The following is a 25,029-nucleotide window of genomic DNA, read 5'->3' on the forward strand; positions in this document are numbered from 1 at the left end:
AAAAAAATCTACGTGGAAGCAAAATTAGACCCGTCACAAGTTGACCCAATTTGGCAAAAATCAACAATCACAAAATTCAACCCATATAATACGGAGTCAAATCGGTTCAAAAAATTTATCCAATAGGACGGGCTGAAATATGAAAATATTAAATTTGACTTTTATTATTTTACTAAATAATAAATTTCAATTTATTAAATTATAAATTTTAAAAATAAAATTAAATTAAAAATAAAATTAAATAATAAATTTTAAAAATAAAATTAAATTTTAATTTTACTTTTAATATTAAATTTATGAAAATTTTTAAATTTTACTGGAAGGCCAACGTCCTTGCAAATAGACGTTGGAGAACAAATAAGCTTTCAAATGGGGATAAATCCATTTATTTAAACAGTGAAAAAAAGGTACAAAAGTCAGGATATTTCGATCACATATCCAGCGACTGTCTTCAGTAGAAATACTAAAATAATAACAACATCTAATTAAAGGTTTTACGTCGAAAAAGACCTTGGAGGGGGGGGGGTATAGGGTAACCTACTATTTCCCCTTGTCTCAATGTATGACGCGACAAATAGCCAAAGTTAAATATTAAACAGTGTATTTTGCGTCTATTTTGAGCACCAAGATCTCATACTCCTCTGCTCCTGTACAGCCGAGGGCTGGAGGAACTGGAGGGCTAGAGTTTTATGAGGGACACAAATATAAAAACAAAGTAAAGCTGTAAGACAGAACAAAAGGGAAGGGAGAGAGGATGGTAAGCGGTGTGAGAGACATTGATCATTTTCACTTCTGACAGAAATTGCGCATGCCCTTGTTTTAAAGTGAAACTAATCGAACGCCTATGGGGTTGAGCAGGAATTTTTATTGCACCGTCAAACGAATGAAGGATTTTCAGCATCATATATCATCCAATCTAAATACCCTTTGTGTATTGTTACAAGACGGACACCTTTATTCATAATAAAGGCGTAAACAAATGAAATTCACTTTATTTTTGAACCCCCCCCCCCAAAAAAATTTTTTTTAGTTTGACTGGTTAAAAACAAAACAAAAATGCATACAAACCAATTTTTGATGCACCTTTAAATTTTTTTTTAGTTCTAAATTGGGTTTGCAGTATTATAGGCTGAGTGGTTGATTTCTAGCTGCTGAGTAGATAGATCCTTTTTGGGTTAAACTCTTATTAAGTTCTGCCGGTTTTAGTTCTCTATTATTTTGCGTTGCTTGAATTTTTCCAAGTTTGCGGTTTGCTGGGTTTTCCTCTGCCGGTCTTGGCCAAGTCAAATCTTGCATGGATTTAAAGTTCAGTTTGTGGGAAATAAAAACATAATTGCTTTCCTTAAAAAAAAACCATTTCATTGTAATTTTTCCCTTTTAAATTCGTTCATTGTTAAGAATAAGTTTGATTTTAAGTGCTACAAATCATTTATTACGTGCTATCTAAAAAGGGTAGTGAAAATGGAATCTAATTGTTTGAATTGGTTCACTGGAAACTATCACAGCATTAAAAAAAAAAAAAAGAAAAAAGAAAAAAAAAAGAAAAAAAAAAAAAAAAAAAGAAAAAAGAGAACTACAATGAAAAAAGACCTTTATATGCAGTTTTTTAGTTTTTGGTAGTATTGGGCACTAAATAAAAAAAAAGAAACATGGACGAAAAATCAGCCAAAAAAGCTAACAATATTGAATTGAATTTATTTATAACCCGTTGAAAATACAATAATGAACGGAGTATAAAAAAAGAAAAAAAAAGAAGAAAAGAAAAAAGAAAAGCAAAAGAAAAAGACGGATAATGACAAATAAAACGAAATTAAAACTCTTAGAACAATCGCACAAGCATAGTAATAAACCAGAAAATGACAGCACAAGCCAATGTAACAAGCAAATAGACAAGGACAAGCCCTTAAGAAGGTGTAGTTTCCATCTGAAGGTCTTGTTCTCTATGGGTATAAACAGATTATTATAACGACTTTTAAGGACGGAAAGCTTTGTCGAATTCAAACTATTTGTTTTTGCTTATTTATTTTCTCGGTTCGACGTAGCAACACTGACGAAAGAGAGGTATGCCCTAAAAGCTTAAAAATTTATAACAACCCAAGAAAAAATCTTAAAAAATTGCGGCTTTGAGGCATTAACAAACCTAAGACGCATTCAGGAGACAAAACCGTTCTATTTTGAAACATGAAAAATTAAACGATGAAATGTATCGCTCAACAAATGTGACAAGATCAGAGGCGTTTGTAGAAGGCAGAAGGAGGGGACACTTGCCCCGGCCGCAGATATTTTACGGGCACAAAATTCCAAATAAATAATGTAACGGTTATAATCATTTTGTAATTTTTTGTAATTTTATTTTTATTAATGTAAAGTAGAGGGCACGGTTGGTTTTTTTTTTTTTTTTGTTTTAATAAATAAGAATTGAATAGATGAATAGATTTGGGAGACAGGGGGGAGGAGAGGGGGCGCTAATCAAGATTTTGCCCCAGGCACAAGTGAGGCCATAGCCCACTGGACCAGATTAGTGTGATACAAACCAATATATATGAAAAATAATCAGCAGATATAAAAGAAGACATGTGCAGTTATGAAAAAAATACCTGTCCAATTCGGAAGAGTGAAACGGCAACAATGTGACTACAAAATGAGGCATTACTACCACACGAACAAGTACATGATGTAATGTGTCGCCTATCAAATGTAATCGAAACGTTGAACGGACTGTTTTTCCCAGTTTGACTGCCATTCTGTTGTGATGAAGAGCCATTAACAGTTGCACTGAGGTGAAACCCTGAAACAAAAATTGAATATTTGAAGCATTCAAGAAGCACAAAAAAAAAAAATCAAAGTCAAGTGAATATATTTCTTCTAAAATATAAGTTTCCCAAAATATAGCATAAGGACAACAATTTGTACAGGATCAAATGGATGAACTTTTCAGGGTCTTTTCAACGTAAATGTAATCAGAGGCTCATTGGCTACCCATGACGTGCGAAGAATAAACTCGATAAAAAATATAATCGTTACTGTTTTGTCTTTTTATTGTCTTAATTTTTTTCTTTCTTGCAATTCTTTTGAAATTCTCAAAAAATTCTTTCCAGAATTAACAAATATTGTTCAGTTGAACCTGAATAATAATACCTCATCCTAATTCCACTAATTAAGTAATTTAGGGCTTGAGCTTCTTGTTCTACTTTAAATAAGTTTTATGGCGAATAATTGGCACGCAAGAAAAGGCCATATCTATGGAAGGGTGTTAAACCCCTCCTCTCCCCGAAATCATACAACTCGTAAAAACATAACAAAAATGCGTAAAAACAATTTTTTTACTCCATGGACATGCAACATAGTCGTTAGTAAATATTAAACGTAAAAAACAAGGTGTTTCACCTACAATTTTTTTTGGGGGTATTTTTTTTATATTTTTGGGGTATTTTGGATTTTGTTTGTAGTTATTCCATAGGTGTCACTACATAGGGGTATGCCAGATTATGGCATGGTGCGCTCATTTTGCCTGGGAAATGAATATTTAGGCAATGAGTTTTCATCTGATGAGCCCCGGTATGTGGTGATCACCTGGGGAATATAATGTTTTTGTAGGTTTAAGGTGCTATAGCTTGGTTTTGGAACATTGACCTATACTTATTGGTGTTGATTTTGCTCTATTTTGGACTTGATTTTCGGATTATCGGATTGGATATACTGTTTTGTCCTAGGGAACTGGATGGATGAGTAAGGTCTAGACCTTATTCAAGTGCTCATTTATTGCAGTTACTAAAGTAAGAAGACAGTTTTTTTTGTTTTTTTTTCTTAGCCAAGTAATAACCGTAATACAATATATTAAAACTTCAAACGAACAGGAATTATCAATCCTTTGCTCTTTATACTAATCTTTAAAGTTGTTTAAAAATACTTCTTATTCAGATTTAACAGCCCTTGTGTTTAAGCAGTCTTTCTTAAAGAAGCATGACAAAGTAAAACTCAGATTATTAGCTGTGGGGAAGGGATCCTAGTTTGGAAAGGCTTGGGCCCGAAGTCCTCCTCCTACGTTTTACCAGGTATAACCTTCAAGTCTCTTTTCTGGGCTTGCATATCAGTCCTCTTATTAGGATAAAATCTTACTGAGTTGAACAATAAAAATCCTCAAATACTAATGCTCAAATATACAAATACTAAAATCTCCGATCCAAATATTCAAAATTTAAATAGTTATTTATTATTTATTTATTGAAAAACCCGTCAAATCAACATACAACAAGACGGAGCACTTAAAAGAAAAAAAAGCAAAAAAAGAAGACACAAACTATAACAAACTGAACCAACAAAGAAAACGAATCACTGATTCACTGAATGAGCAGATGGGACCATTCATGTGGATTTCGGCGTATTTTTCTATTATGCTTCGCTATTCATCTAGCGACGGTGACATCAGGGTCTGCGACTTTAAAATTTTCAATGGCATATAAGTTCCTATACCACGGAGGTAGACGAATCAAATGCTTTGCAAAACAAAAATACATCGCCCTGATTATGTTCTGGTCAGTTTCAGTGAGAAGTTTCCAGAAGGGTGTGGCATATAAAATATGAGGACGAGCGATAGTGTTACACAAGCTTGGTAGAAGCAGCCGGTTAAATCGGAGTTTGCACGATACAACTGAAACGTAAGACGCTGAAATTCTTCGTTTAAGCTGTTCGAGGGAGAAGTTTTCGGGTGTGACGGATAGACGAACCTATGGGTAAACCTAGATAAATGAGGTGATCCACTGGCTGGACAGAGCTAGAACCAAGGGCAATGGTAGGAACACAAAAATCAGTTTTCCAATTGAATAGGACTATTTCCGATTTTGAAGAGTTGAACTGAAGTCCAACTTTAAGATATTCGGCTTCAAGGATTTTGAAGATATCAATTCCACGCTGAAGGGTTCGGCTAAGATTCAGGATGTCGTCCGCGTAATATACCCAAGACAAGTTAGCAGATGACAGAATCAGTGAAGATGGACATTGATCTTGTGCATCAAAGACATAGTTATTGAAGAGGTAAGGAGAGGTGACTGCTCCTTGACGCGCTCCTTTCTTGACTGGAAATAGTCGGATGCATAGAATGGAAGCCAAGCCCTTGTCAGGAGGTAGCTTCAGTTGGATTCATAATCAAGAATACAGATTCCTGAGGGAACGAATTACAGCTAGATTCAAACCACGTTTACTGGCCTTCAAAAGCATCGCAGCATGGATTAGAGAGTCGAATGCACGTCTAATATCGTGTCCTGCCAAATAAAGGCTCTCTCCAGAAGATTCGGCATCTATCAAGACATTTGTAACGACTGTTAAGGCAACAGCACATCCAGTTCCTCGCTTGAAGCCGAACTGATGCGGAGGAGTGTAGCATACTTTTTCAAGTTCCTGCATAAACAGAAACCCGAAGAGCTTGCACAGTGACGTAGCTACAGTTATCGGACGGAATGCTGTACATTGAGTCTCAGATCTTCCCTTTTTAGAAATGGGAGTCAGATCTCCGATGCAGAAAGATGCAGGAACAATCCCTTGAGAGGAAATCATCTGCGTAAGCATAGAGAGATGTGCCGCGAGAATTTTACCTCCGTGTTTCAAGTGGATCGCACTGACTTCGTCAATGCCAGATGAGCCTTTCCATTTGAGTCTACAGATGGTATCTTCAACAGAGCCGGTACTGACGATAAAATCTTCATCAGGATGAGAAGATAGAAACTGATTTAAAGCAGCCTCGTAAGATTATTCGATGGAGGGGTCAGGATCTGAGAACTCTGATTCATACTGGGCATACAATTTATCTTCAGGGATGTTGGCTGGGGATGATGAAGAAAATTTTTTTTGCAGAACGAGAGACAAACTTGAAGATCATATTTCTATCTTGTTTAAATATTTCTTGTTATATCTTGTCTCAAATATTTAATACTCGAATACAAAATACTCAAATAAGGGAAGCTTCGAGTGAAATCGAGCCTTTTGCTATAGTACAAGCAATTCAACAATTTAATACTCGAGCTTTTCGTTATATTTCAAACAATTTTACGCCAAATAATTGTTCTATCATTGTCATGCACGTCATTACTATGCAAGTATCATTCAATAAAATTATTACTATTTGTAATTACCATATAAACATTACGACTACTACTAGAAATAACTCACTGCAGGAAAAAGCCACTAGAGGTCAACACAGCTAAACACACTCCTCCTCTCCCGCGATCTATTCAAAGGTGTTCACTCTTTATACCATCCCAGAAAGTTCCAATTTCCTTAGATCCTTCCTTATAATTTCTCCCCTCACCCCCATCTTCAGGGCCAAACTGCTTTTGTTTTGGCCCAAGATGGCTAAAACGGACATTTGGCAACTTCATTCATAGAACGTCTCCTAGCCAACTTGATCTTACTTTCATTATAGCCCTAGAAAGCGGGATAGAGCCATATTTTTCGTACAGCTAGTTGTTTGACATACAGTCAGTCAAACAAATACCGAAAACTACGGTCATATCCAGGGGCCCCCCTTCCCTCCGCCCAAAATCTTGTCCTACTCGTAAAAAGTATCAAAAACGCTTATAAAAAATTTTTGATGCGGGGGAGGGGCAGCATATTTTTAATATGTTTTGTTTTCAGTAAAACGCAACTGACACTAACCTTTTGGGGGGGGGGGGTGGTTGACCATTGGGCCTTGGCATTTCTATTGTTTGCATCTTTACTCCGTTAATATTTAATAATGCTATTCAGGTAAGAGAATTTACCCCTTAATCATTCTTTTCGTTACACAACATTACTTCTTCACCTTCGTTCATTCCTACTGAAGCGACTTAAATCTTCTTAACATCAAATTTTCAAACCTATTCCTGCAGCCTATACTTTCTAAACCTACAAAATCCATTCATTTAGCTAACATATTTATCTAAGAGACTTAATTCACATACATAATCTAAGCCCAGGGTAGTTTTACTATCCCACTGGATTCAGTACTCTCGCGTAGCCTGTGCCGTGTTCCTTAGGACAAAGTATATGAAACCAGCAACAAGAATGACTTCCTTACCCAAGGAAAGGAATATTGCTGCGGTTAAGACCTTAACCAAAGTAATATATCATCAAATCCTTCTCTTAAAACACGCTTTCTTCTCTAAAAAATTTATCTACAGCATCTCTCAGTCTAATTAGTATCATCATGCTAAGTAATTTGCATTCTGCAGAAACCAAGCTAATGCCTCGATGATTAACAAACTCACTTTTATCATCTTTCTTATATAGGGGTTTCATTTACATTCTCCTAAAATCACAATTAACTTCTTGTTTTTACACACACTATACTTTTACACTATACTTATACTATATTACATTATACACACTATACTTTTTTTTACCACACTATACTTAGCTTAAAAACTATTTCGCATGCTGACCAATGGTCTGCGTTGCGCAGGTACCAGTCTCCTGATTCAATGCCTTCGGCTGGGAGCGCAATGCGTGGTTGGGGGAAATCATCCGACGCTTCCCGTGTTTATCCCCCAGATTTCTCCAGGTACCCATTTAGAGCTGGGTCGACTACGGCTTAGCTTACAGGGTCACACCATTGACTCCACCCTAAACCAAAGAATCAGCAGCACGAGGATTATAACTCCTGACCTCAATATTTCAAGTCCGGAGCACCAATCACTCGGCTCGGATTATTTTTTAATCGTTTTAGTACTACTTACAGCTCATCTTCGCAAAATAATTCTTCCTTCACTTTGAAATTGTCACACACTTTTCATTCTTTTCTATAACATCTTTTATGGCTTTACCACGGTTTAACACATTCTCAGTACGTACTATCCATCTCTCTGTAATACTCTCCTCATCACTTATTGATTCCTATTTTTAACCGGAACAAGTCCAGACTGACGACGTCTTCTCAATTTCTTAACCTGCCAATACAATGTTTTACTATTGTGGCGTCTGGCTGTAGCTTCCAGATCATCAGTAATTTCGTCCATGGTAACCCATTCAGACCTGCTTGAATTTTAATCAAAGTATTTTCTGCTTCCCTTACCTTACCTTCCTTTCCTCTTATCCTCATATGATCTACCCCTTATAAACTTCTTGTACAGACCCCTCCTCCTTTCTACCAACCTTAAAGCGTTTTCGCTAAAATACTTGGCTGCTTTTTTGCTTTCCTCTCTAAGACAACTCCTGCCATTCGCAAACTATTTTCCATGTATCTTCAATATTGTCAAATTTTTAAACTTCCCAGTTTCCCTGGACTGTGATACCGTCTTTCTTTATTTCTACCAACCTGGGCGCTAAAATCCCCTAATAAAATATCATTTTTTTTTACCTCAAATCTGGTCTATTTGTTCTTGTATCTGTGTGCAAAATCTATCTGAGTCACTATTATTTCAACCAGTCGGTTCTACAGGAGCGTCTACCATATGCCTGATATCTAGGACTTTTTGGTCATAAAAAGAACAATTAGAATTTTTTAAACCATGCCTATATACACCACATAACCTGGTACAATTTTAAGCCTGTTTAAAAACGTAATTGGTGAAACGTTGCGATGAGAATTTTTGAGTAGCAACATTCTTATAAGAAAAGCCTCTTCTTCTCTGTGGTGTTGACTGCAAAAGAAATAACACACCCAAAATTTTCACTTAAATCATTGGGAATTTCAGCTCAACTGTTTTATTCAAAATACTAACAAAGAGGCTATTTGACGGCGTTGATCCAAAGCTGCAGCTTTTGGAAAATTCCAAAGCTGCCAGTAGAAGAATTCCAAAAGCTGCCGACACTTTAGCAGCATAACTTATGTTTTGATAGCTTTTCCTTGATCAGAAAGTATTTTTATATGTAAAAATAATATTTTCAGACAAAATCTGCCAACAAATTTCACAAGGCTATGAAAACTACTTTGCTACTATGCTACCCCACTTTTTGCACAGAGGGCTGTGACCAAGGTTTTAGCCGCTTATTTAAAATTTTCGTTTTGTTCAATACCAGTGTTTTAAATTTTAGTTTGTTTTTTTCTCCTCTTTTTTATCCGCTTCGTTTTTTTTCAGCTCTTACCGAGAAGAGCCCCCGGAAACGGTTATAAAATATTTTATACTTTTATTTAATATCTATAACAATTTACTTTATCAGTTAACACTATTGGAAAAAAAATCATATTTTTTGAACTATGGAAAGCAATGTTGTCCCAGAAATCAACAGAAAACAAACTCCCAGGAAAAATAGTACATATACCTGAAAGAACCAAGAATAATTTCAAGAGGGAGGGGGGGGGCAGGTAAGAAACAACTTATCTGTTGTGATGTTCCCTAACAAAGGGAATGAAGCTTCTCAGTCCCTCTATTATATGGTATCATTCAGGTAATAAATATATGGTTATAAAAACAATATTCAGCATAACTTGCCAATTTATGGTACCTTATCTATCTGGTATAATTCAGGTAATAAATTAATTATGGTTACAAAAACAACATTTGGCAAAATTTACCAATTTACGGTTCCTTGCCTATATGTTACCATTCAGGCAATAAATTTATGGTTACACAAACAATACAAATTTTTGGTACTTTACCTATCTGGTATATTCAAGTAAATAATTTATGGTTACAAAAACAATATATTGCAAAATTTACCAATTCATAGAATATAATATGATTTATTGGCTAAAATAGCACAGAAGCAAGCGTAAGCACGTCGGAATTAACATAACAAAACAAATGTTATGTGATGAACCTAAAACAAAAAATTGAATTAATAATAAAACAGATGTAAGGGGATAAACATAAAACAAAAGTTACATCAATTATTAAAATAGGAAACAAAATAGGGGACAAAAGAGTTTTTGTACCTCATGTTCAACATTTGGGGATACAGGTCCAGTTGGGTATTTGGAGCTCTAAGAGCATTGAGCCTTGTATTAGGAAGGGTTGGGGGATTTTCTTTAAAGGGAGGGAGAAAATGTCGATGATAATCAGAATTAAGGCACTTGAGACCAAAGTTCATGGTAAGGATGTGACGTCATGATTCCAATGTAATAAGTTCAAGTCTAGCCAAACCTTCATTGTATGTAGTATAGGCCGTCCCCAGAATAATTTTTATTGCTCTTTTTTGAATACTTTCAATTTTAGAACATTGATCTTTGGTCAACCCAGGGTGCCAGACAGAGCAAGCATATTCCAGACAGGTTCAGGTTCAGGTTCATACATTTTTATTAACAAAAAAAACAACTCAATGTGACAACAAGTCACACTAAAGCAAGAAGATGCTTGAAAAAGCAACCGGTTGGATATCATGCATGCCAACTCATCAAACCAATTAAAATGAAAAAAAGGGGAAAACAATAATAATAACAGAAAATAATGATAAATATATAATGGCACAAAATATAAAAAAAAAATAAAAATAAAATATCTAAAAAAAAAAAAAAAAAAAAAAAAAAAAAAAAAAAAAAAAAAAGCCTTCTCTCGAACCATTAACACTACCAAATTCCTGAAAAGAATGTGGGAATTCCATTTAAGGTTGTTGTCCAACTGCACACCAAGCAGTTTAACAGTATTTAAATTTGGTATGCAAAGGTAATTATTGATAGGGGGTATATTTTTAAAAAAAGAGAATAACATGAAACTGCTTTTGGGTATGCTTAAGTTGAGTTTAACATTGTCAACATTCTTTAAATTGTTAATTAGTGAATCAAGTGTAACATTCAAAGTATTAGATGTTTGACAAAGGTTCAGTAATGTCAAATCATCCGCAAATTTAAAAGAGTTGTCAAAACTTGGTAAAACATTATTAAAAACTATTAAAAATCCTAAAGGACCTAACTTAGTCCCATGAGGTGCTCCACAGGAAATCAAAGAAAAACCTGATGAATCCCCGTTAGGGAGGACTACACATTGCTCACGGCCAGACAAAAAGCTAGCTAACATACGTAAAACAAAATCTCTTGCACATAAAGCCCTTGCATTATCTATAACTGTCTAATGATCCAAATTATCGAAGGCTTTGCTAATATCAGCAAAAACAGCCTCAACGTAGGAACTATTCAACTCGAGATGTTTGAAAATAGTATCAAGTATATAAATTAAGCAATGCGTGTTGCTATGATTCGGCCTAAAGCCAAACTGATTTGGGTTGATTTTATCATGAATATCGTCAAAAAGGAAATGGTAAATGAAACTTTCAAAGATTTTAGAGAAAATGGAGGTTTTTGATATTGGTCTTAAGTCAGAGGAAACTTTTGGGGTCTTAGTTTTTGGTATAGGAGATATAATAGCTCGTTTAAAACACACTGGAAAAATACCATCTACAAAACATTGGTTAAAAATAGCAGTTAGAGGTACACTTAAATACTGGGCACATTCCACAATCACTTTGGTAGGGATATCACCTGGGTATACTGACTTATTTGTATCAAGAGTTTCGAGTTTAAGTTGAGTCTGATGAATTTCAATCACAGGGATGTCACTCGCTGCACTGTTGGCCGGCATATGCTGGAGTGGCGGGTGAATTTTACAAATTGAAGCAAAATGATCATTTATGACATCCGCACCCACTGGGTCACCATTACTGTCCAGTAAGAAAAATATTGAAGAGACCTTTCCCATGAGATCTTGGACCATTTTTTTGGAATTTCTTAGGGTCCGAATACAATAACTTATTGAGCACGTGCGCACCAGGCTCCTTTCGTGCTTTACGGATTTCACTAACAATAATGTTTCTAAGCTTTTAAATTTTTTAGAAAAATTCTTCCTTACAGAATTTCTCTCGGCAAGGTATTTGGCACAAAATTTTTTTATTATTTATCCACAGGTTGCATTTAGAATTGCAAGCAAAATTTTTCACTGGAAAGGTGTCACAATATAACTGGAAAAGTTCAACTGAAAACCTAGAAGCCATTTCATTACCATTGGCAAGACTTAGGGTATTGGCCCAAGATTTGGAGCTAAGTTTTACTTTGAAATGGGCAACCTTCTCGTCAGTAATGGGTCTATAAGAGTAACTGATAAATTGCTTAGGGGTAAAGGAAGATAAGGGGGTCCAAAAGATGCATAGATGGTCACTTGCCCCTAATGGAGGGGCCACTTTGGGGACACAGTAGTAATCTTCAATGTTGATAAAAATTAAGTCTAGGGTTTTATCACCGCGTGTAGGCGACTTGACCACTTGATCAAGGCTAAGAGCAGAGCTAAGCCACTTTTGGTCTAGCTCATTAAAATCACCACATAATGTAATTGCAGCATAAGTGTACTGGCAGCAAATTCTTCCAGTATAAAGCTACAGAAATGCCATCAGCTACTCCTTAAATCGATCAAGAGGAGGGTAATAAATAACACAAAAAATCATGCAAGATACTTCTTTTGGGTGGTTTTTGGATCGGTTCCCATAGCAACATAACTTCGTTTTTGGTTTTTTTCTCTATTTCAGAAAATTAAATAATCTTATTAGTATGGTTATACTGGCAAAAAAAAGCTAATCCCCCATCATGAGATAGAGGGATAACATTTCTGTCTATCCTGGGCTTAAAATGGGAAACATAATTTGGAATGGAACAAAAGTCTTCAGTTGCAGACCATGTTTCGGTAAGGCAAGCAATATCTATCCGGTTTTTGTCAAGACTAATTTCAAGTTCATCCATTGTATTTACCAGTGACCTTACATTCGCTAGAAGGATTCTGGGAAATGTGTAGGAGGAGCAGCAATGTATCAAACCAGGGTTTCTTGATTTGTTATTGTAGACTTGTTGTAAGTTCTTGGGTTCCTTTGATGTAAATAACGGGACTGAGGAGATGGACTGATTTGGCAATTTAAATGGGAAGGAGCTGGAATGTAACATGGAGGTCTTCTGAATGGGTTTGTTCGGTGCTGTTGATAATTCGGATTCCTGTCGCTATTGAGGGCTGGTGGGAACAGTGGGCTGGTGTGGCGAACTTCGTTTTTTAGCTGCTCAATATTCATAGTGATAATACACGGGAGAGAGTTTGACAGTTGATGATAACTCTTTCTGGTATTATTAAAAGTATTTTGAGTGCGCCATAGTCATGATTCAAATGAATCTGGTCAAAACCAAAACAGTGACCACTTCCAAACTTAATACAAACTTTCCGGTGAAATAGTTGACAGTCAGAGACCTTAAACTCAACCTCAGCATTAAAAATTTTGCAAACATGCAAATACTCAAGTATTTTGCCTTTTTTGCAAAGATCATTCCAGTAAAACTTTCATACACCCTTGTGTAAAGTCAGTTCATGACCGCTTATCTTGATTGACTTGACCTTTAGTTCGCATTCATTAGTATTCAACTTCATGTTCTCCAGGTCAGATGAACTCTTAATTATGTTATCACCAATGTAACTGAACTTTTGAACCAAGTTTATTTCATCACCTCTTTGTTGCAGGAAACAATTGCATATTTATCCGGGTGGGATTTGTTAATGATAATTTCCTGATTTTGATTCTCATTAACATCAGACGACTTTGGAGGGGTTTCACTTAGACGTGACCTAAGGTCTATGATTACTGATATTTCCTTGCTTATTAATTCTAATTTATCTCTCATTGATATAAGGGAAAGGAGTGATAAGTCCGATAGAGGATTAGAACAACAATTGCCACAAGTAGTAGTTTCAGTCTGGCAGGAGGCATTAGATTTGTTGGCTTCGAGATGGTCATTATTACTTGGAAGGTTTGGAGCTAGAAGGGGCGATCGAATTTCCATGACAATGTTCGCCAGGTCATTGCCCGATCGACGACGAGGGGGAGTAATTGGGAGAGGCTGGGGTTGACTGGAACAACTATCAGCATAAGTGATTGCCTTTTTTGGACCATTCTTTTTTAAACTATCCTTCTTCACAGAAAAATCTAGCCATAGCCAACTTTTAGTCAATTTGAAACATTCAATTCTAGCACATTGTTTGTGAAAAAATGATCCACAGTCAGTGCATATAAACAGTTTAAAGTTGTCCTGCAACAACATACGGGGCACACTTGCCTTGTTGTTTTTGGGGTTTTGGGTAAATTAGCGTTTAGTTTTAAATTAATTCTAAATACAATCCTTTTTATTCAAACTTGTTCAAAAAATGGGATTTAATCCTTTTAAAGAATAAATATGTCTTAACAGGCCAGAGACTGAATTGCGTGGTACCTTATTGAATAGCGTGGTGCCAATGTTTGGCAATAGTACCATTCCGACAATAAATTTAGGGTTACAAGAATGTTTGACAAAACTTACCCATTTATGGTACTTTACCTATATGGTACTATTCTGGTAATAAATATAGGGATATAAAAACAATATCAAGCAAAACTTACAAATTTAGGGTGTTTTCCTTATCTGGTATCATTCAGGTGATAAATGTACGGTCACAAAAAACAATATTGAGCAAAACTTTCTAATTCATGATATCTTACCTATACGGAACCATTCAGGTAATAGGTTTAGGGTTACAAAAACAAAATTTGGCGAAACTAACAAAATTATGGCACTTTACCTATATGCAACTAGTCTGGTAATAAATTAGTGGTTGCAAAAACAATGTTTGGCAAAACTTACCAATTTGGATTATATCCCTAACTGCTTTTCCTTTATAAAGAGCTTCTCCTTTTGCATATTCTTCAGCTGATCCATTAGCCAAACAGGAATAGAGCCGAATATCCTCTTCATTATCAGGGAAACTCCAGAAGGCAATTCGAAGTTGCAAATTTTCTGGAACAGGATGCACTGTCTGCTCAACCACCTCAAATGGTATCTGTGCAGCAGCTGTTTTTGAACATAATTCAACTAAAGGTAATACTGCTCCTCCTAAAAGAAAAAATATATATATATATATATATAGGGTATAAGCTTCTTATGTAAAATCGTCTGAACATACTTTTAACTAAATTCTCTTGTAACTGATGTATCATTTGATGAACCAGGTTTAAAAATACAGTACCTTAGCAAGAGGATCCGACTGTGTATGGAGGGGGGGGGGCGAGGAGTAAATTCATTAAGGGGGATATAGTAATTGCGCGATACTTCAGTAATTTAGGAATACTTCAATTGCATTCCTCCATAATTTTAGATCTCTTCTAGCCGCAGTTTCAATTATGATCCGATGTGATCATTCCTGTCGCATTTATTCTAACCACAGATTTCTTTGTCCATCATTTTCATTTGGGATTTGTTGTGATGCTTGTCGCATGTCTTCAAGCCACAGATCTCGTTGCGCTTCATTTTCGTTGACCATTACCTCAGACATTTTCCCATACCTTTTGCCTTAGCTGTTCGGATTCATTCAAAATAATGTATGCATGACGTCATAGATCCCAAAAAACCTCATTAATTCTTCAGTTTCAAGTTATAGGGTGGCAAATCAGCAATTTCAATTGCACTAAGAAATTAAAGAAAAATACCATATTAAAAAAATTCATTTACCACATTATTAACACCTGAGAACTTATTATTTTGTAATCATTTAGTACTGTCTCTAATTCTTCCTGGAAAATTAAATCTTTCTTTTCTTCCAAAGTGTCACAAACTTTTTTATTCTTTTCTAAATCATTTCCTGTAAATTCATTACGTTTAGCACAATCTCACAGCAATCAAGTCGCGTACTTTATGAAAAAAATTGTTTATGAGAAATATGAATAATACCATTATAAATTGTAACATAAAAAACCGAGATAATTCTCTATTTAGAGCCTATACCTTTTAAAAAGGTAAGCATTTCTTGAGAAATATTGTTTATGAGAAACATTGTTACAAGTTATAGCAGAACAAAACCTAGATTCGGCAGCAAATGAATGATTGAATTTACACAATTTGATGTAATATACCCATTGTAATAAAATGCCCCCAAAAAAGAGAGGGTTTGAAATTTGTTGGCATAACAAACATAAGAATCAACTTATGTTTCTTGTGCACGTTGATTGTTTTCTTTCTTTCAAAACTCATATTTCCTATACACATTCTATAATTGCTCGTCAAGTATCTATGCTTCATCGTGCCAATTAGTTTCTTCCTCCCGATGTAATGTTTTCTCTTTACTATGCATTTGTCTTTCCTTATTGCAGCACTGTATGGGGCAATACTAACTATTCTTCCCTTTGGCAACTCCAAGCAACACAGAATAGAGCAGCAAAGACAACTTTTCGCCTTCCCCGACTCTATCCTACAACTGATCTTTAGAGTGATACAGGTCTAGATTCCTTAGATGTGGTCATCAAGAAGCAGAACCTAAAACTAGCTCATTGAGCCTTCAATTTCTCGCTTACACCAAACATCCCATCCTACTTCGATCGAGCATCAACACGTAAGTGCCAGACTGTGCTTCGGAGCTCTGTTTACCAATTTCGGCTGCCTAAAAGGGTATCCTCAGCAGCTCAGAGGTCACCAATTTATAGAGCAATTGCTTTTTGGAACGTTATTCCCAGTGAACTTTCTCTTATTAAAAACTCATCGATTAGAACCCTGTTGTTTAATATTATTGATGGTTTGGAATTTAAATAAATTACAGGAAATTTTCAGTTTGGAGAAAATTAAGTAAAGTTATTGTGTAGCAGTTGTTTGTTTTTTTGTTTTTTATTGTTGATTTTTGTTGTATTGTGGTTATATTTTCGAGATATTGTTGTATTTTTTTTTTTCCCTGATTTGTTTTGTGTGGATTTTCTGACTGATACGAAGTCCTCCACAAGCTATGCTTTTTGGGACCTCTAGCGCTTAAGTGTATTTATAAAATTACTTCAGTATTGAATTGAAATTGAATTGAACTCTTCAATACAAACAAAAATTAAACACAAAAACAGATAAATAAATAAAGATAAATAAATAAATAAACAAAAATAAAACAAATTAGAATTGTCTTTGCAATAGCTGTCTTTTTAGAGCCTATACCTCTTAAACAGCAACCAAAGTGAACACCTTATGAGAAATATTGGCTATGGGAAATGCTGTTACAAGCTATAACTGAATTATAACTGAATAAGACTCAATGAATGAATGAATTTACACAATCAAACAATTACACAATTACAAAATATAATACATCATTGCAACAAAACAATACACCCCCAAAGGAGAGCAGGGATCGCAATCATAGGGCGCAATAGATATAAGCATTAACTTTTCAACATGAACAAAAACGTGCCACCTTATGGCAACAAGAAAGCAAAAAATTGTAAAATGGTAACTCCTTTCTTCTGCCGAAGTTTAAAGTTTATTTTGTTTGTTTTTATAGCATATATTTTTTTAGCAATAGAAATGGCTTAGTGAGCTCTTTGCCAAAATGTCTGCTTCATTTTCTGTTTCATTGGCTGAAAGTTTCTTGTTTTAAAACTTTATCTACAGCATCTTGAAGTCTAAAGATTATCATTATGCAAAGTAGTTTACTTCCTACAGAAAACCAAGCAAAACGCCTCTATAATTACCACACTCACTCTTATTACCTTTCTCATGGGGGGGGGGAGTGTGCAAGATTTACCGGTAAGTTTCGAAACTTACTCTTACCGAAATAAGTTACCGGTAACTTTGGTAAGTTACCGCATAAGTGGTAGGTTTCAAGTACTCATGAATTTAAAAGAAAATATTATCTCTTCTCTGACAGATTGATAAGAAAAAACATTATTTTTGCATCATTTTATTTGTTTATTTTCTACTTCGTTTACACGGGGGGAAAATTATAAAAAAAATTGCACCTTAGGCTTCAGATAATTCTTTATAAGAGATAAGCTAGAGCTGCTGCTCCTCCTCATCTGGTGCATCTTCAATTGCTATGTCTGGCAGATCATCTTCCATCAGACCATCTCCACTATCACGTGGCAGTGAACTATTGATAGAAAGACATGATGGCAGCGTGAACATCTATCCAGCCTTTCACTTCGATTTCCAGACATTTTTGAAGCTACACGGCGATGCTCATTTTTTTTGCTATTGAGTGACTGACGGAACATTAGAATTTTGTTTGCTATTTCATGCTTGATGTGGTTTTTACGGTGGGTCTGAACTATTCCATAGCCTGACCAGAGTCTGTTCGCTGTTTTATGCTTGATGTAGTTTTTACGATGGGTCTGAACTATTCCATAGCCTGACCAGAGTTTGTCGCAGGAGGCTATGGTAACACAAATTGTTGAGATTTTTACAGCCGCTCCCGTAAGCACCAACTTCTCAAAAAAAAAAAAAAAAAAAAAAAAAAACAGCCCACCAACAAGCGGCCGATTCAACAGCTTTTGCAGTCTCAAAGTACAATGATTTGGAAAATGGGCCACTTTCGGATATGTAGCTAAAGAGTTCTGTGTTCAAGACCCTGACAAAGTCAGCTTCAGATCTTTCGTTGAATGAATCATCATCCTTCCGAAATTGGTAGGAAAATTTAGAAAGCTCATTGATTCGACTTACTGCATCCGTAAAATCATCCTGTTTCAGTAAGTTTGCACCAAAAAGCAGATCAAGTAGAGTAGCTGCAGCCAGGGCGGGATTATATGCAAATATCCTCCTATTTTCTAGGTACTTGTGGTTTTTCCTTCCCTCGGCCTTTGAGACTGGCAAAAACGGTACAGTCTCCTGGAAATGCTGCTGTAGCAAATTGAAGTATGGGATGACACACGAAGCAAGAGCTTCCTTTCCTTCAAAGAATTGGCAGCCAAGTAAAATTGGCTTCAAGAGTTTCAGACAGACTGTTAATTGATCCAGTTTCACATTATCAGAAAGCACTTTTCTGACATCCTGAATATCGTCATTAATATCGCACCTTCTATCAATTGACATAGACCGTAAAGGTTCCCACGACTCTTTCATGAAGCGCATAGATTGGTAGGACGGGAATAATTTTTTATTAATAGGCCTTACTACCCGCATTATAGCCGGATATATAATTCACTGATTATTTATTCTATAGTTAAAGATAGCCAGTCAAAAATTCGAGTCAAAATTCAAAAACTCACCAATTAAATTGACCTCTGCTATGAACATCTTATTTAATTATACTGACTGACTCATCGCGTGCCCCCCCCCCCCCCTTGTTTTTACTCAGGCAGAATATGACAAAGAGGCAATCCGACAGAGTGATATCAGCATAAGTTCAAAGTGGTATGACTCATGCATTGAATCTTATGAATGAAAATTTTTCTACGATAGACGTTAGTGAAGTGGAAGCTTTCTTAGGGATGGACTTGTTTCAATTGAGAACATTTTTGTTCATCAAAAACTTAAACTTACCACTTATGAAACTTACCAGTAAGTTCGACCAAAAACTTACCACTACCAGGTAAGTTACCCAGTGGTAACTTACTGTGTGATAACTTACGTCTTGCACACTAGGGAGTGGGGGTGGGGTTAGATAAAGTTTTTCTAAAGTCGCTAGGTACTATTTCATTATAAAAAATAATTTAGAATCCAAGAAAAAGGGATAATTTTCAGCCGGTGGAAAAAAACGAAACTTTACATTGGTTTATTTGACTTTTTTGTATAATATTAGGAGCTACAGGAAGATATTTATAATTAGTTTCTTAATTTGTTATGCTTTTCATTAATTTGGTTCGCCTATACGTTGTGTTTTCTCAGTTCTATATACCCAGTCAATGATAAGTATCGATTATCATCATGGTATCAAAAAGTATCTAATACCAAGTAACCTCCTTTCAACAGAAACCTAGCTAATACCTTTACAATTCCCACACTCACTCTTATCACCTTTCTTATAAAGGGGTTTAATTAAGTTTTTCCAAAATCGCTAGATACTTCCCCCTTTTCAAAAATCATACTTACAATCTTCAGTAACTTATTTCTTAACTTCACAACCACCATATTTAAAACTCATTTACAACACTTAGCACTTGGGGCTATATTATTTTCAATCCTTTTAGCAGTGTATCTAATTCTTCCTTGCAAAATAAATGTTCCTTTACTTACAAATGGTCACAATCTCTTTATTCTTTCCTCTTTTATTTCCTTTAACTTCATAACAATTATCACATTCTTAAATTATGAGGTCCCATTTCTACATTTAACCAGGACTAGTCCAGGTTTCGTCCATGCATCCATAGAAACATCTGTTATTGTTAAGTTTTATGAAATTATTGTTTTTTTTTTATTTCTGTTTCTTTTAGGTTCCGTTTCCCTATTCATAATAATTTCTTTTTGTTTTAAGCTTCTAGCATTATATTTCTGATCATTTCGAGTTTTAACATAAGTATCTATTTTTATTTACAAACCATTTTTAAAAATTAACTATATGAAGAAGCCAAAAAATGTGTAATTTATTTGCTTATTCTTAAGATCTCTAGTATGGTATGTTATAATCAACCCATAATATTTTCTTCCAGGGAAGAAGGGGCAAAGACAGAAAACTAGAACTTTTAATTATTCATTAACTAAATTATTTTCTTCACATTTGAAGACAAAACGGCATCCAGCCCAAAGCTTGTTGCATGTCACTTTTTTCACTTTCTTTGACAAACGAAACTCAGAGAAGAGAGAAAATAACAAAATGAAAATAAAATCAAAAAGGGTGAAAACCCTTTTTTTCACCCTTTTTGATTTTATTTTTCATTTTGTTATTTTCTCTCTTCTCTGAGTTTCGTTTGTCATGTATAGCCAGTGTGGTCTAAGAATGTATTTGCGTCAAGCTTACGGGGAGCACTGGACCAATATTGTTTTAGATTTTTTAAATTGTGTTAAGAAACATGCAAATCATATTTGTCAGTTTAATTTTTTAGAAACTTGTAAAAGACATTGAATTCTTCCACCTTCTTTACGTTTCAACCTAAATTTAGGCACACATTCTGAAGGCCCATTTATTCAGAGAATGGGTTTCAAAACTTTAACACATATTTTAAAAGACCATAGATCCAGAATATACGTCATTAGTAATAAAATACTTAATTTAAAATCCTTATTATATCAGATTTTGTCCGCTCATGATTTTCACCCGAGTTTATAAATCTCACATAGGTCTTTCAGACACATATTCCATTTAGCAACAACTTGTTTATCGGAAAAATTCTCAAAACTGGAGTTTCAACAGTTTCAAAAAACACGGATTTTCCTTCCTAGATTTTGTCCTGGCCCTCCTTTGGAAAATCTATCCTCTAAGATTTTTACATCCAAAGAACTAAGTATTCTTTCAAAAGGACCAAAATTTGGAATGGATTAAACACGTAAATACATCAGAAATTACGGTCGTGGAGTCTGCTATTTTTAGCTCTCATGGTGAAGTCGAAAATCCAGACCTACTCAGAGGTGAAATTGTAAAGAGTATTCTTGATTATATGCCATCTTTGTCACTTTCAACTCGATCAAAAGAAGAAATTAAAATTCTCCGAAACTAAAAAAAAGACAAAAACACAGTAATTACGAAAGCGGACAAAGGAAACTCAGTTTTAATTATGAATTATGAAGATGATTACTTAAAATTTAAAAAACTTTTAATTTATAAAAATATTTAAAAAGAAATAAAATTTGATCACACGTACAAATACACACAGAAGTTGATAAATGAACTATGAATTTTAAAAGATACTAGACTAATTACCCCTCAAATGTACAGAAAATTTTATCCCAAAGGTTGTTCAGCCCCTAAGTTTTATGGTCTGCCTAAAATCCATAAGAAAGATATTCCGTTACGTCCAATTGTAGCATGCTATAGTTCTCCAGCTACGGGTATAAGAAGTTTCTTAGCCACAATTTTTAAGCCTCTTTTAAGCACACAGAAATCCTATATTAAAAATTCCATAGATCTGGTTGAGAAGTTAAAAAATAAAATTACAACAGAAAATACCGTTTTATCTAGTTTTGATGCAGTTTCTATGTACACTTCATGCGCTGTTCATAAATGTGATCAGGACTTAAAGAGAAAATTCGAGGAAAATTCAGCTTTGTTATATTACAAAACATTAGAAATTAATACTATAATGACCCTTTTCCATCTTTGCAACAAACTCTCCTCGTTTTTTTAATTCCGATATAAATGTTTCCTTCATATAATGGGCTTATCCATGGGCACTTTCTTGTCTCCTTATTTGGCAAATTTTTACATAGATTTCATAGAACAGTCTGCTTTGAATAGTTTCCACTTAAAACCCTCCATCTGGTTTCGTTTTGTTGATGATATTTTTTATGTTTGGGAATATGGACAAAACTCTCTAAGATATTTTTTGTCACATTTGAACACTTATGATTCGAATCTCCAGTTCACAAAGGAACTCAAAGATTCAGGTAAGTTGCCTTTCTTAGATTTTCTGATTATAAAAACTAATCCTGGTCTTGAATTTTCTATATATAGAAAGCCGACTCATAATGATCGATATCTACATTTCTCTTCCCACCACCCTCCTTCTGTAAAAAGAGGGGTAATAATCTCTTTCGTCGACAGAGTTTTAAAAATTTGTTCCCGTAATCATATAACTTCTGAACTAAATTATGTCAAGGATATTCTTTTTTGCAATGGTTACCCAATCAAACTCATTGAAAATATAATAGATAGACGATTAAAAAAGATAAAAGAACAAAATAGGCAGCTTGTCCCCCTTGATTCAGTTACACCGGCAATTGAGAAAAAAACTTTCATCGTTTTACCATACATCCCGAAACTTGGCGATAAACTTAGAAAAATTTTAAATAAACATAATCCCTCTGTTTCTTTCAGAACCGAACAAAAGGTTGAACATTTTTTTAACTCAGGAAAGGATAAAACAGACCCTGTACTGGGTAGTGGTGTCTACAGAATCCCGTGTTCTTGTGGAAAATTTTACATTGGTAGAACCCATCAACAACTAGGTGAACGTTTGCATGAGCACAAAATTTCAATAGACAAGTCCCTGAGATTAAAAAATAACAATGAAAACTTTGATTCGGCATTGGCTTCGCATATTTTCGTAAACCCGACCCATCTAGTTCTGTTTGACGAGGCAACTTTAATATCAACTGTTAATGGCGTACCACAAACTTTTAAGGAGGTAATTGAGATATAAAAAAATATATGAACCAAAATTTAGCAATAAATAGAGATACTGGAGATATTTCATTAAGCCCAATTTACGACAGTTTAATCTTGAAGGACTCAATCAATATTTTCACCCGAAAAAACTTAAAAGAACCTATTTGCATATCTAATGAAAACCGAACTTGTAGACCAGCCAAAATTAATGCAAGACGAAATATCCTTACACAATAATCTTGGTAAATTTCATTTTCATTGATTCCTGCCTGTTTTTTTATTAAGTGTATATTCTGTCTTTGTACAGGAAACTTCGAATGGTTTGATTCTCGTTTTTTTTTTCTTGTCTTTTTTGTTTTTGTTTAGCACTGAGGACGACTTGGCGGAGGTCCTTGTCGATATATTTGCTTATATTTTGTCTTCTTCATGGTTCGCTGGCTGACAAAATCCTCGTTTTTTCACCCTTTTTGATTTTATTTTTCATTTTGTTATTTTCTCTCTTCTCTGAGTTTCGTTTGTCATGTATAGCCAGTGTGGTCTAAGAATGTATTCACTTTCTTTCTGAGCAATCCTTCAGGCAATCTCGGTAGGGTGATTGGACTGACTCCCCTCCCTATTATTAGGTTCATGGGCGTAGGCAGCATATTGTCTAGGGGGGGGCAGTCGATAGTGTGATGGAGGGCCTTTTATTAACTGCTTTTCCAACCATCTGCTTTTTCAGCCATATCTAATGTAAATTGAAGGTCTAGGGGGGGGGGGGGCAGCTGCCCCCCGCCCAACGCCCATGATAAGGTTCATACAAGGGGTGCACTGTCTTCCAACAGTATGTCAACAAACTAAATACGAAGGAAATAGGATCGTTTTTCTGTCAAGACAATGAAGTTCTGAAAAAGATAAGTAGAACTTTTTTTGAACTGTGTCTTGAAAAATCATCAAATAATTCATAAAGTTTTTTACTTTATATTTCCCTAATTTCCCATAAGACCTAAAATTTTGGCTAGGTGTACCAATAAAGATATTATTGTACTTTTGAGTATGTATCAAACAGAAGTTCTTCTGTTTCATGTTGTAGTTTGTTTAGTTGAATTTAGAATTGGATTCATATCTGTAAGAACTTCCATGATGCTTACTGTAACAGCAAACAGTTTTGAACAAAATTACTAAACTTAAAAAAAAATCTCGTCTTAAATCAATGTCGCAAATCAGTTTCTCAGAAACAAACTATACCAAAGATCTTACTTACTCATATGGAGGTGTATGGGTTGCCATTTGAAATGTCAAAAGTTGCCCCTAATTGATCCATTAATTGAAGGTGCACCCTGCCCCCAAAGAAACCTCTTTTTTTTTGTTTTTCTCCTTCACCCAGAGCCAAATACAATACAAAAAACAAATACAAACCAAATAAACAAATATAGATCTTTAAAACCTTTCTGATATCCTGAAAATCCTCAACCTTCATCCTGTTATACAAGTTTAAAAAGAGTGAAGCAAACACTGCAAGGTCCTAATAGATTCGTTTATGAGCCAAACATCAAAAAGAAGAAGAAGAAGAAATAAAAAAGAAAAGGTACCATCTGTTCTCCTGGAACCACATCCTTGGTTTTGATTTGAGTTACCAGAGCCTATGTTAGATTTTTTCCATCCTCGCCAATTGTTGCAAAGTGACTCAGGTTCACTGCACCAACTACATAATGAGTCCTCTTCAAACCTATCAGAATCATCAAATGAAAGCCTATCAGTTTCTTGCCATTCAAACATTTGAGATTTTACTATATTTTAATATGGCAACTAGCAGTAGACCTAAAAAAAGAAACATATTAGTAGGGCAATTGGCTGCAGTGTTGTAAATATGGTTATCATTATCATACTAACCGTTATTGTCATAAAATAGGCAGAACAAGGGCTGTAGGGTTGCTGCCAATGATTGAATGTATGCATTGGATTAACAAAATTTCTTGACTACTGAGGTCCTTGGCCCTGCAGTATGTTGCTACAGCCGGGTTTGATCTCTGGGTCCTGTATTGCCAAGCTAAGGTCAAACCAACAGTAACTTTGCAACACGTAAAGAGAGCTATTCAAAATGGAAGACAAGGCAGGTTGACTTCTCAAGTGTTCTTATCCA

General features: G+C 35.0%; 1 protein-coding gene across 2 annotated transcripts in view; it reads right to left on the bottom strand.

Annotated features, from left to right (window-relative positions):
- Dora (zinc finger SWIM domain-containing dorado) overlaps positions 1–25,029 on the bottom strand; it is a 162,480-nt gene that overhangs the window by 124,497 nt on the left and 12,954 nt on the right. For both annotated transcript variants that reach the window (XM_089105678.1, XM_089105679.1), the window contains exons 2-4: positions 24,479–24,707; positions 14,549–14,797; positions 2,598–2,788 (exon numbers count right to left, since the gene is read on the bottom strand). In XM_089105678.1, coding sequence (XP_088961804.1) covers positions 2,598–2,788; positions 14,549–14,797; positions 24,479–24,665 — 627 coding nt within the window. In that variant the 5' untranslated portion in view covers positions 24,666–24,707. The remainder of the gene's footprint in view (positions 1–2,597; positions 2,789–14,548; positions 14,798–24,478; positions 24,708–25,029) is intronic.

This window comes from Artemia sp. Qi Xiang Cuo, chromosome 19, assembly GCF_049724085.1.
Source record: "Artemia sp. Qi Xiang Cuo chromosome 19, ASM4972408v1, whole genome shotgun sequence".
Lineage (NCBI taxonomy): Eukaryota > Metazoa > Arthropoda > Branchiopoda > Anostraca > Artemiidae > Artemia > Artemia sp. Qi Xiang Cuo.